The 13,193-nt window shown below is 34.4% G+C and overlaps 1 protein-coding gene across 6 annotated transcripts in view; it reads left to right on the top strand.

Moving 5' to 3' along the window:
- LOC138334853 (Kv channel-interacting protein 4-like) overlaps positions 1-13,193 on the top strand; it is a 320,280-nt gene that overhangs the window by 207,002 nt on the left and 100,085 nt on the right. Inside the window, exon 1 of one of the 6 annotated variants that reach the window (XM_069283630.1) lies at positions 7,438-7,771. The exons of the other annotated variants lie outside the window; for them this stretch is intronic. Coding sequence (XP_069139731.1) covers positions 7,627-7,771 — 145 coding nt within the window. The 5' untranslated portion in view covers positions 7,438-7,626. Of the gene's footprint in view, positions 1-7,437; positions 7,772-13,193 lie in introns of those variants that run through there. 6 annotated transcript variants of the gene reach the window in all.

Below are 13,193 nucleotides of genomic sequence, written 5' to 3' on the forward strand. Positions count from 1 at the left end.
TGAGATATATATTAGTTTCATTACATCTGTCATGGGTTGGGTTTTAAGATATAAAAATGTTGCGATACGAGATAATTTCGTGAATAAGCACAGACCTCTGTCAGTTAGAGAAAAATTAAAGTTTCGAAATATTGATTATACATTTTACGACTATTGCAAGTTATCCAGAAGTTTCTTATTCTGTCAATAAAATGCTACGTTCAAATGAATAGATTTTAGATTTGTGCTTGCTGTAGTAAACAAACATGCACGCGACGCTATCAAAAATGGATGATTTGGAAATAAATTAGATTCTAAAAACAACTGGCGTTTATACGACTTCGATAAGAGTTTTTGAGCAGCAATAACCATGGGTGGCATATGAGAAAGTCTCAGAAAAAGGAAGGTATTTAAGTTTTGACGGGGTTTATCTCCTAAAAAAGTAAAATGCATACTGAAGGTTAGTTTAATAATTATAATATGATTACATTGGTGGTAACTTAATGTTACTGTACTATCGTTAACAAAAGTGAAGTAGAATTCTTAAGGTTCCCGAGTTTAAAAAGAAAAAGATTTATTTTCTTTTAACTGGAAATCAATACGCTTCGGAATTTTTGCGTGATTGAACTATTAAAGAAAACCACTGGAAGGATATAAACAAAAACGATTTAAAGGAATACGAATCAATTGTGAGCTTAAATCATATTATTGATTCTGAACAGAATTCAGTCATTCAGTCAATCGTTGAGTATCACGGAAATTTGGTATTATTATTCAAAAATTATATTGCGTTTTAGTTCTAAAACGTTTTTTTACCAAGCCCGTTTACACGTTGAATTTGTCTTCAAGGCAAATCATATGTAGTTTTGTTATTTTTTTGCGAATACAACAAGACTATCTTCAGAATCAGAAGGTATTGCTACGAAAGCGTTAATGAGAAATACTGCATCACAAATCGGTACAGATTTTAAGAAGTTTTATTAATATATAAAAAATAAGAAATCAGAGATTCGCGTATTTCTGCACCTTTTTACTGCAAACATTACAAAAAAAGAAATCCGTGTTATTGAATTGAATGTGTGACATCTGTGTACCCTGAATATTGACCTCTTGTATATGTATAATGTTATCCAATAAACATTACTTTAAGCATCAGCGATTTACATCTAGCAAATGCAGTAAGAGATATTAAATAGCGTACGTGTCCTCACTATAAACATAATCTTGTTTTTAAAACATCATCCATTAGGCGGATTAATATCGCGTACGTGCCTCTGAAGTTGGATTTACAATTTAAGGATATAGCTTTACTGAATTTGTCACTTATCTAGGATGTTGAAAAAAAGATAAATCTCGTGTCGGTAAATCATAATGATAATTACTGTCTTTCCAACATGATTATTTAAGGATTAAATGCGGTAAAAATTGTGTCTATCACAGTTTAGACCAAAACAAAAACGAAAAAAACCGAAGTGCACTCTAGATAAATAGCGAAGTGGTTTAAGACAAAGAGTGCGTTTTGATTTTTGGTCTATATAATGATATACTAAATTTATACTAAATATACTAATTTGTGATAAAGGTAGAGATAATCCTGTGATATGACATGAAACAATTAACACTATTGGTTTATGTCAATATCGTAGGTCAACTATGTACACATTGGGTCTTAGTTAGTTCATATTAATGTATAACTAAGTGTATTACTACAATTATCAATACACATTAATCTTGCATTGATTTCTAAATGAGATTATCCCTATAGATGATATATGACGTCAATAGCACTTATACATTTATAATCACAAATATGATATTGAAAAATATTTCCGTACGTTTGATATTTCAACTGTCACAGCTTTTGTGTATTCATTCACAGTATCAATTGATATCAATTTGTAATGTTTCCGATATCCATATGATTAGCGTATTTACATTAAAAATGCATGCATCAAAATCAATATGCGTCACCAGTATGTTTACAATTATCTATTAAATGTGAATCAAAGCCATACACACTGATTTACCTGTTAATTATTTATCATTAACCGTTGATATTAAAATACATCAGAATAATTTACCATTTACCTTCAATTCCATAGGTCGTGTTACGGTCAAAAGTTGAGTTTCTCTATGCGAGGAATGTTGGAAAGGCATGATAAGATATGAATTGTTTTATTTTGTCTCAAGCCCTCTTGCTTGCTACTTTCACACCTCACATATGTGAATATGTGAAGGAGTAAATGAGTTTCATGAAATTTAAAATATGATATATGAAATTACATGTATCAAAAATTTAAGATACTAAAGAATCTCACGTTAAACTACATTGCGAAAATCCAGCGCACGTCACGTAACTTGCCTGGCGCCATTTAATTGTTTCTGTCATGACGTCACAATGAATTCCCAGCCAATGGAAATCGCTCTAGGTCATATCACACTAGTGACATATGCAACAATATTAAAGGGGCGAAATCACTTGATTATGCTATAAAAAGTTTGATAAGTACAATGTAGTACTTGATTGCAACACTACATGTACGTATAGCATGGTCGATTAAACCCTGACTTGCTGGTGTCTAGCTAAACTGACACCTATAGTATGACATCAGCATTACGCCTGTGGCTATTTCCCTTTACCAACTTATACTACCCACACCGGTAACAATACCAGATGACATGGAATTCCGAGTAGTCTTTAAACGTTATATATCTTAAACCAAACAAATGCTAATTATATCAGTTACAGACGACCACTCAAGGACATAACGTAAATTGATACTTTGCACATATATATTATAAATTGTAACTATATGCTATACATCATGAATTGCCATGCATAGTTTATCTATTTGTTTATGTTTTACCAGCGCGTGATCGATTTTAGTGTATGCATTATGAGTCTGTTTACGTTTTTGTATTTATTAAATTTTAGAGGATAAATAAAATCAATAAGCAATAGCAAATTCAAATGTACCTTTATTCACGGTCATTTTACCATAATGGATATTTGTATACCACCATTGAATAATCTGAAAGCAAACATTGTCACTTAAAATGAAAAATAAAAATAAAATATTACAAAGAACACAGAAGGGTATATCTGTAAATTTGAACACCATATATTTTGCATCGATGAAAATATTTGTTTGAAATCAATCTATCAATGGAATATTTGCTACATGGTTCAAATGATCACGTCATAAAGTTATTTGATAATCTGTCACTTCGGAGCACCTACATAATACTGTACATGTGAATCTGTGAAACGTAAGATGAATTTTAGTACACGGTACTGATGATCAGCCAGGTAAAAATGATCATAATTCCCGCGTAACCTTGAACGGGAAATAAAATACCGTGTCAATTTCCCAATAGACACCATACTTAATCAAAACACGCGCTTCATTATTTAACTTCGATATAGCAAGTGACAGCGAATCTGCACCTGCACAGTTCTAAATTAAAAATATTCCCTTCAGGAAGAAGTTATATAACATCGACAAGGCCTCGTTATAATATGTTAATGACTGGATAGATACACATACCTTAAATAAGGTAGGCCTATATACATCGACGACAGGTGAAAAAATAGAGATATTGTACTGAAACATAGGAGAATGAATTCCTTTTCAAATGAGAACCATGAAATGATTTATATAATAATAGATTAAAATGATCAAATGAAATTAAATGAAGTTAACAATTGATACAATAATTATTAACAAGTTTTTACGAAATATTCTTAATTCAAATTTATCTTCCAAACGACCGAAGCCTAATATCTTGTTACTTCCAAGTATCATGATTGTGGATGAGGAACATGATTTATAACAAACATACTCGACTTTTTTTATTTTCATTGTATATTTGGAACCACAAGCTAGACTGCACATTCTCAAGGTCGTTTTGAATATCGGTCAGTGAAACTAAGAAGACCACTAAGAGAGATAGGATCCATCATATTTATTCCACGTAAGGAAAATTGGATGGGTACTCTATTTTATTTGTCCTCAGAGATTCACTTTTCCGAGAATAATATATTACATTATCTATCACCACTACTGAATCATCTTTGGCATTGAGAGAAAGCATGATGTTTAACTTGTTTTTCTTAATCAATATCTGTACAGTTATTCTTGAAACTGCATGGTTTTATATACACTGTTATGTCTCATTATCAATCATTTATACTTATATACAAGTGCAAAGTTATACCTTTACTATGAATTAATTTCCGCACGCACAGTGCAATGCAAAACGAACATCAGCAGTCAGCGGCGACATTAATAAAAATACCATAAAACACTAAATTGATGGCGTTGGTTGTCGTGGAAATAAAGCAATGTGTTGCTTCTGCATATTCGTACATGTTCTGAGTAACATCGGGTCTGTCGTTCGGCGGAGAATGCTTTGTCGGGATACACATCCTAGAGGTGTTTTATTCAAAGCGCAAGGGCGGTTAAGGATTTGCATGTGGGAAAGTGACTCAATGAATTCGTCATTGATCATCGTATATTCTTTCAGTGTGGCCAGTTTGTAACAGGAACACTTAAAACAAAAGAATTAATTCAATTATTTGAAATGTTAAAATCAAATATTGCCAAAAGTAGAAAAAGTATTCAAATACAAATGCTTGGTGAAAGGCGTTTTTTATTTAAGTGTGAATAATCGGAAATTTTATACAGAAAGAAAAGGCAGTAAAGGTTATGTAATATGCATGAGAGCGATCGCCTGATTTGAGCTATGCGATGTGGAAAATCCGGACGATATATTTGCCGGCGTAAGACCACTATAGACGGACGTCAGATTGGCTCGCGTGTATATGCCCCAAATACATATCAGATGGGGAACTCGATCACTAATTCTGTGCATTGACCTAGCCATGCACGCCACACCTTTGGACGTCTGTTATACCACGAATATCCTCATTTCCTTCGATATGTTTTATCCATGTCTATCACTTACATTTACCAGTAAACCACCACATAAGGAGATATTACATATGCTAGATTTCCAGCCCAAACATGTTATTTTACATTAAGTCTATATATAGCTGAACTATGTTATTTTTTTCCGTTAATAGTAATAGTGTGTGCAGCAAACGTTCTTTCGCTCTATTGACGAAACAATCAATAAATAGGAATTAACTCTACGATATTTGAACAATATTACAGAAGTGGAGGTGTAGCCAACTTTATCTAACGTTTTCGCTGACGGCCCCGAATCCATATAAATGCTGTTTTCAGCAGACGTATGTCGGAACTGTAGTTTCGTATCAGACATATGTCATAAACATAGTTTCGTAAACGGCGATTACATCAGTCTCCCTAACAGGACTCTCAAGATATATGTATGTAGGTGGCGTTATAGACATCCGGTGTTGAACAAACCTAAACCAATATCTACTCCAGGGCATGTACAAATCGCTAAGTACGCCATATATTACGGACGTGGGCTTGATGCTGCGTGTATTGTTCCACCAGATATCTACGGGAGATTGCATTACTTCATTACAAACATCTACTACATCGATAATGAGACAATAATCCTTCAAATGGAAACTATTTAAAGCTTATATCTCACTATGCAGATAAAATTGTAAACTTGATACTCATTGTCAACTACAACATAAATATACACGTTCTTCATAATGCAATGAAAGATTATCTGTATGCAATGGTCATTGAGTTGTAACATTGATAATGATGGTACTAAGGTATCCTAAACGTGGTGAAGAATTTGATTGTCCCCGGTCTGGACACAGAATATTCACTTACATTTGGTTTATGTTAATTACACATGAGACAGGAGCATGATCAGGTCTTTGTTATAAAACTGAAAACACAAAAAAACATCAAACACAGAATATGTTTATTTCTATAGATTTATTCTGTTTACCAATAATGCAGTGAAATTAGAAACTGACTATTTGAGCAAGAGGTTGATATAAAAAAATCGTAATGTTAGAAAAAAAACTCATTTCAATAAACCACATGTATATGTCATTTTATTGTTTAATTAAGAACATATGTTTTGACAGGAAATTAATGATCACGATTTTTTTATGATTTCTCTTTATAAGCACAGAAGACAATGCAATGTGTTAAATATGTAATGTTAAAATACGACTAGTTCAAATCAGCCAAGTGTTTATAGCATAACATCACTATAGTAACCGTATAAATCATTTATGTCCTTTTTGTGTAAACAGGAATTCAACCGAGTTCTTATTTTTGAACAGGATTTTTTTTTCAGTAAAGCAATCCTATCGATAGCTGACGAGTTAGGTTTAGTGGCCAATTCCTTACTGTTGCTAATTGGTCATTTGTAATGGGAAAGACTATTGATGACTACATAGATGAGTAGATGAGTATGAATATCTTTTACTAACTGGTTACATGTATATTGTCCAAAATCAAACTCATCAGGGTTAGAGCAATCCTAGTACTTATTACTTGCCAGATAAATATGGTTGACACCTGGCTGCCCATGGCTTACTGATACAATGCATTGGTCAGCACTTGAATTACTAGATTATGTTATTTGAACCTAAATGTCTAATTAAGTGTGTTGGTAGTAATTAGCTTTTCAGTTCTGTTTTTTTCAACACTACGTTTTAATTGCTAACTAGTAATACCTTGATTCGAACCTGGCTTTATTTGGCGTCTAAACCTAGTCATCCATAGCTAAACTGGCTACTTTCTTGAAGCGGATTGTTAGTGTATGACCTCATGGTGTCTGTTGCTTACAACATGATATCGGGTAAATAACAGGTGAGGTTGGTTAGTATGAACAGGACAGTTAAGGACAAACTTGTAACGGATTTAGGATAGAACTGCCCATTGCTAACCGGTTAGATACTGTTTATCCCTTCCTTCCTCCAGCTTAGAAGCGTTGACATATGATTGATCCAGCACTGTGAACCCACTCTCTCTCTCTTCCATACCACCATATGCGCTGATTCCAGGCGGCTGTATAACGCTATAGTGGCACAGTATTGTAGCGAGAGCAACCATATACCGCAGATAGTGCTTCGCTGTATAACTTATAGTAGGCTTCGAGTGGGTTTTTCAAACGAGCTTATATCATGGAATTGAGTTACACGATTGGATGTCTTATATATGATGAAGGAAAAGCGAGCTGTGTCATCCGGTGCTTCCTCTGACTTGTTGTGTGTGTTTTATCGACAGCTTTAACCATTCCTCTTTTCTAACGCCATAACGTTGATTTATTTGGGATGTATTGATCAAGTTTCTTATATTTGTTTATCCATTAAACATCTACACGTGTATAGGTATAAATATTTATATACAAGTGAAACGTGGATGAGCCTGCAATTGAACACTGTGTCGTATTAGGTCTTCGATAAATTGATTATTCAATGCATTTCAATCAAATTCTCATACATAAATATATCTACATATCCACACAGGAGTATATCTACTAGTGTTATCACGAAAGGCTTGCTTCAAGGAGTGAAAACGTTCAATAAATTTGTGAGTGATATACACGTATGTGGTGACCTTGTGATACCCAAATCTGGCACCGACTGGGTGTTTCTGTGGCGGTACTGGCGAGTGTTGATTGTTAATCGCTTACTGGAGAGGGTGCCTACCTGCCCGTCAACGTTATTGTCTAGTACCTATGTGTGTATGGTTTGACAAGTGGCATACCAAAACGCGCTGCAGGGCAGCTAACGATTTTCTCAAAGGAAGCCGAATGTTTCGGATGATTGTCTATAGGCTTTTCCCACCACTAAGGAAACATCTTCTTTTCTCTAAAGAAAAACGTAAGTCTTACCCTTACAAAAAATCCTCTATATCACACAAACACGATATGTACGCTTTGTCGCCATGAATGTCAATTTCTTTGAAATGAATTCTGATTTGATGCACACGCAATCGTTTGATAGCTTCCATATTATTTCCTTTTCCTATATTTTACCAACGCTCACATGATCTGATAGTTCGCAATGCCAAGTTTTTATCCAGCAGCAAATATTACAGAATATGTTAGTCTACGGAACATGTCACTAGTGACTAAATTTAAATGATAATCTGGTAAGGCCAACATATCTCGCATTTCCGAATGAAGATAAACCAGTATGCTTAATATCGTGAAATGTAGGTCAATGTGTGCAAAATGGGCGTGTCAGACACACATTCCAAAGCACGTGTTTCATTTAAATTTTGTGTATATTTGAGCACTACACAAGGTACAATAACACATGTATAAAGCAGGTTCGTCAACAATAGGGTTAATGATACATTGTAATTAATTCCTGGATGTGGATCGCGTCCAGCCCATGTGTAGCATATGGCTGTGTATTCGTTATTGACAAACACAACATGAATTACATGCATTAAGCAAACTCAGTGTAAACTAGGCATCAAAGTTATTTACTGTATAATGATCATTTATATGTGTTTTACATCACCCTACTAATTTGGGAATTGTGTGATATTGACTTTTCAAAATTATCATATAAAAAAACTTCCAGCAGAGGGATTCAACTAAATATGATATAGGTATGACGAAATTGCGAAATCACGAGAATTTAATTGTTCTATAAGTAAGCCTTGATCACATGGTGATCATGACAACGTGGCCGGCTATTACGTTGTTTCTGATTTTAAAGACGCATCCACAACTAAAAACGCTAGGGTAAAGATATTACTGTTATGTCATACAATGGTAAATCCTTCATTATTTATCAAATTATCACGGTTCATCAAATCGTAATATCTCATTATCAAATAATGTATGCAAAACACTTTTAAAGTCAATTTAAAGAGTATCTAAATAGCAGTTATACCATGTAATATCCATTCATACATAGCTTGTGTAAGAGCTGCTGATACTGAAGTCCTGGAATTGGCAATGGGTTGTGGAAGTGACAAACATCAGGTAGTGATGTAATATTGAAAAGTAAAATGAAGAGCAGTATTGTCATCATAAAGATTATTTTATCGACTAGCATTGCTGTAAGCTCCCTTACTCGCCATTTTCGGGACAACTTCTCCTAATTGAGAACTCTAATTGGAAACCCTACACCTGTGTGGCACCGTCATAAAGACATGTCTAATGTCACTTAAGTGAAATGTTCTGTACAAAATGAAACTGCACTATTTCTTTCTTTGATGTGGCTCACACTAATGAGTGCCTTGTTATAGTTCGAAAGTATCTAAAGTACAAAGCGAACTTGATGAAATGCCTAAGATAGATATATGGCAAGGAACAGCTTATATCTTATCCGTCAATTGCTTAGGTTCGTTACTAAACATATACCTTTGATATTTTATACCAGAGGTTGAACAACTTATATCATAATAATTATGATGTATTTTGTTCATCATTTTGATGTCTTTGGGTTGAACATATAACTCATAGACAATCCATACAACTGCTTTGCTGTACAATTAATCGTGGTACAGTATGTCTCTTGCAAAATAAATCCTGATCTCATTACTGTTTAGCCGCTTCTTGACTTAATTATTACAACTCGATATGTTCCTTCTAATCTATATTATATCTTTTAAGAAGATGTTTGTGTTCTTCTTCGATATCTTTTTGAAGTAAATTGTGGATAAATGTGTTTTGTCAACTTATGAATTAGATTCTTTAACAGACCAGTCTTGATAAGTAATTTTCCACCTAGCTCCCGCCGTTCGTTATTGCTGTTTTAACGTGTATGATTTACCAATATCAAGACAGTACAGTGCACGAACCTCATGTGCCTATAATCATATCCCCAGTAGGTTGAGATGACAAGTATTCCTAAATCACTGCTTAGAAGAGAATAAAATAGAAACCTGCTAGAACGCATTACCCTATACAAAGAAAGGTCGAACATGAAAAGTCTGTCAGGCGATATAAAGTCCCCGTTGTGCCAATACAATATGTCTGACTTTTGATTATACATACCGGCCATCATTATGACCCATGGTAATGAGAAATGACCGAACGGCTATGAACACAGCTTGGCCTAAACAAGCTACGGAATTGCTTAGACCACACATGAACAGGCACTCGGCTCTGTATTGTCTCCCACAATGAGAAGCTATTGGGAAGGGAAACGTGCTAGCAGATTTTTAAGCAAACATCACAGTATAATGACTAAATCTGGAAGTTATTCGAAAACAGTTGATTTGAAATAGGTGGTTCTAAATAATAATGGTCTTCGGTGATGTGTACGTGAAAATAATACCTCTCAGGCATCAGGTGTTGTATTGTTTATTATGTAACATACGGTCTATATAGATCAACTCGTTATTAATTTATGAGTACTTTTCACATTTCTCCAATTATGATCTATTTAAAATCGGTTTAATGAGTATATTGACGTTATGATCGTTTTGCTGCGAACAAAACAGAACTACAGGTTCAATGTTTATGCCGACCACATACGTGCTGATGAAAGATGAAACAAGATAAACAATTGGCCATCCAAAGACATATACTATAAAGGGTATTTCACATAAGCAAATACATATTTAAGAGCTTTAACATGTCTATAATTGCAAAATGCCGATCGATCATTCTAAGATTATTTATGGGGACACTTTGAACCGTTAAATAGTTATAGGTGTGTGTGAAGTGTTTTCTAGATGGGCCTTGTTTACACCCATTACACACTGTCGGCCCACCACCCTATTGATAGCTGTCCATTTGCATATCGTACTTTAGCAGCTAGCCCTTCATAGCAGTCTGTATTTGCATGTGTCATTCAAAGCTATTTGTTTCTGATGAAATGCGTGATTTTCAGCTTTACGACGTTATTCACGTCCGCGCTAAGCGACATTTGCGATGCCAATGTGACCGTAAGTCGATTCCATTTTGATTATTACTGACATCACGAACACACCGAGGCTTTCAGTCTTCAACCCCGGGAATACCATATACTTTTGTTTGAAAATTGTGAATGCGCTGTTAATGAGAAGAGATCTTTCCACTCGATTTTTTCGCCATTATGTAATCACGTTCTGGCTTTTTGTAAATCGGTGTTCGCCTGGTCGCGTGACGGACACACTGTGTGAGCAAATGTTACAGTTGTATGTGTAAATTAGATGTTTTGTGTAGTGTCGAACAAGGAATGTCAGCTGGGAGAATACGTAGACATACATGTTTATGCTGCTTATTGATTTGCATATATTTGTTTGCTGAATGATGAACGTGTTAAAAATTGGTTTATATACGTAAGGCATATACATTGTGTCTAAAAGAGGAAACATGAGTTAATATGAACAAAATTAAAACGGTAAATATAGCTCGAATAAATTACCATTTGTTTATCAAAGAGCTTTACCGAAAATAAACAAGGTGTGACAATTAATGATAAATGAAAGCAAATGATGATATACTATGTTTGCAGTTTTAGAACTATCAATTCATTGACTTCAACATCTCAACCAATGCTTGTATCTAAACTTTCATACGAAATAACGTAACTTAACGAAGAATGAATATAAAGCGAGAAGAAAACTTAAGTATTCTAACCTGTAATTAATTTTCACAAATTTAAGATATTGAACAAGAGCATTCAATTCATCTCGTATATCTCTTAATACACCTGCATCGATGCTGAGATCGATTTTTCTGTCGACTTCACACTAACTATATAGTCACTCATCAATGCTAGTTGTATCAATATACAGCAGCCGCGTGGACCCTTCATGAATGTGTTGATTGCTTATGGGACTTAATCGTTTATGTCCATATGACCAATATAGATTAAACTATGTCCCAGACTTGCACAAAGCATCCATGATTGGGTCACATAATTATTGTGTGAAGGTGTAATCCGATCGATAGCGCTACACATGGCTTTTTATCTATTAATGCACCTCTGATCAATCCGTGTTAATGAAGTTTTTGTATTTGAACATTTATTTACATTTGTCTATGAAAACACTGGGTTCAGGGAGTTGGCTTTGTTTAGCGCGTGTAATGAAACGATGGTATTTAATTATGATGAGTTAGCAGTTGACTTCATATACTTTGTAATCATTGTTAATGTGTTGGTCCGGTTATTATGTGTATATTCATCAGCGGTGTTTGCTCAGGAACATGTAATTTGGTTTCATTATTTTCGAAAATTACGTAATTCGTTAATATTAATGCTCATTCACATATGGATATGTTTACCGGTGTTACATATTCACCATGAAGGGTACGTACTTTAATCGGACCGAGAAGGCACTACTTTGATTACAAATTTTCTTGTACAATAAGTTGTCATTTTGGGAGACAATTTTAGCACAAACCTGCAATAAATGAAACGTTACGAGGCAAGATATAGTTCTCTTGTCATAGTCTTTCTCTTTTTGCTAGATATACATTTTTAAAAACCGATACACATTTTATACATTTTCTTTTAACACGTATTGAAGTATTAATGCGCCGGCCACACAAGGTGCATGTGAAAGGTATCACATATGTAGTTTAAATGGTCGGACTATCTATCTTATATAACAGTTAGCTGTAAAGCCATGTGTTTAATTTTCTTTGTTTTATAAAGGTGGTTCATGTTTACATTTAACACACGAAATATTTCAAATAATTAGTACATATATGTGCATGTAAGCGGTTATATGAAGTATTCACTGTGTGACCCAGATTTTGCCACAGGTGCGCTGTAACATTCTCGCAGCCTAGCCCTTATCTGCAAACGGCATCTATATAACACGACAGTAGTGCGGCTTTAGCTATATAGGTACAGGTCCCTTATAAGGTCTGGAATCCATAATTGCCGTGATACAGTTGAAACAAAAAAACATAGTTTGATAAAATTGATATTTCTTCTGTATATCGTTTATATATCCTTATTTATAGTGATTCTCTTTGGGCAATCCTCATTAATTTTTTATATATCTTAAAATAGTATCCCACTGTTAAGAGGAATTCCCACACGTGTAGAGCACACTGTCGCTGTGTATGGTGAACCCAGATCTGAGGTCTAAGGTTATGTTAGGACTTAATTTGTCAGCTCTACATAGAGATTACCAATGAATGACAGAGACTTAAAGGCAATAAAATGTGTAGGATGGATATATTTATAATGACCCATCAGGTAAAAGTATAGGCCCTTCCGTATACATATTACACCTGTAATGACCCCATCTACTTATAAATTGGTGTGATTAATGACCTTCTCAGCTTCCGTCACATACATGTGCGTCTGGTCAATGAATCCCTATCTAGCCACAGGTGGA

The sequence above is a fragment of the Argopecten irradians genome, chromosome 11 (assembly GCF_041381155.1).
Source record: "Argopecten irradians isolate NY chromosome 11, Ai_NY, whole genome shotgun sequence".
NCBI lineage: Eukaryota > Metazoa > Mollusca > Bivalvia > Pectinida > Pectinidae > Argopecten > Argopecten irradians.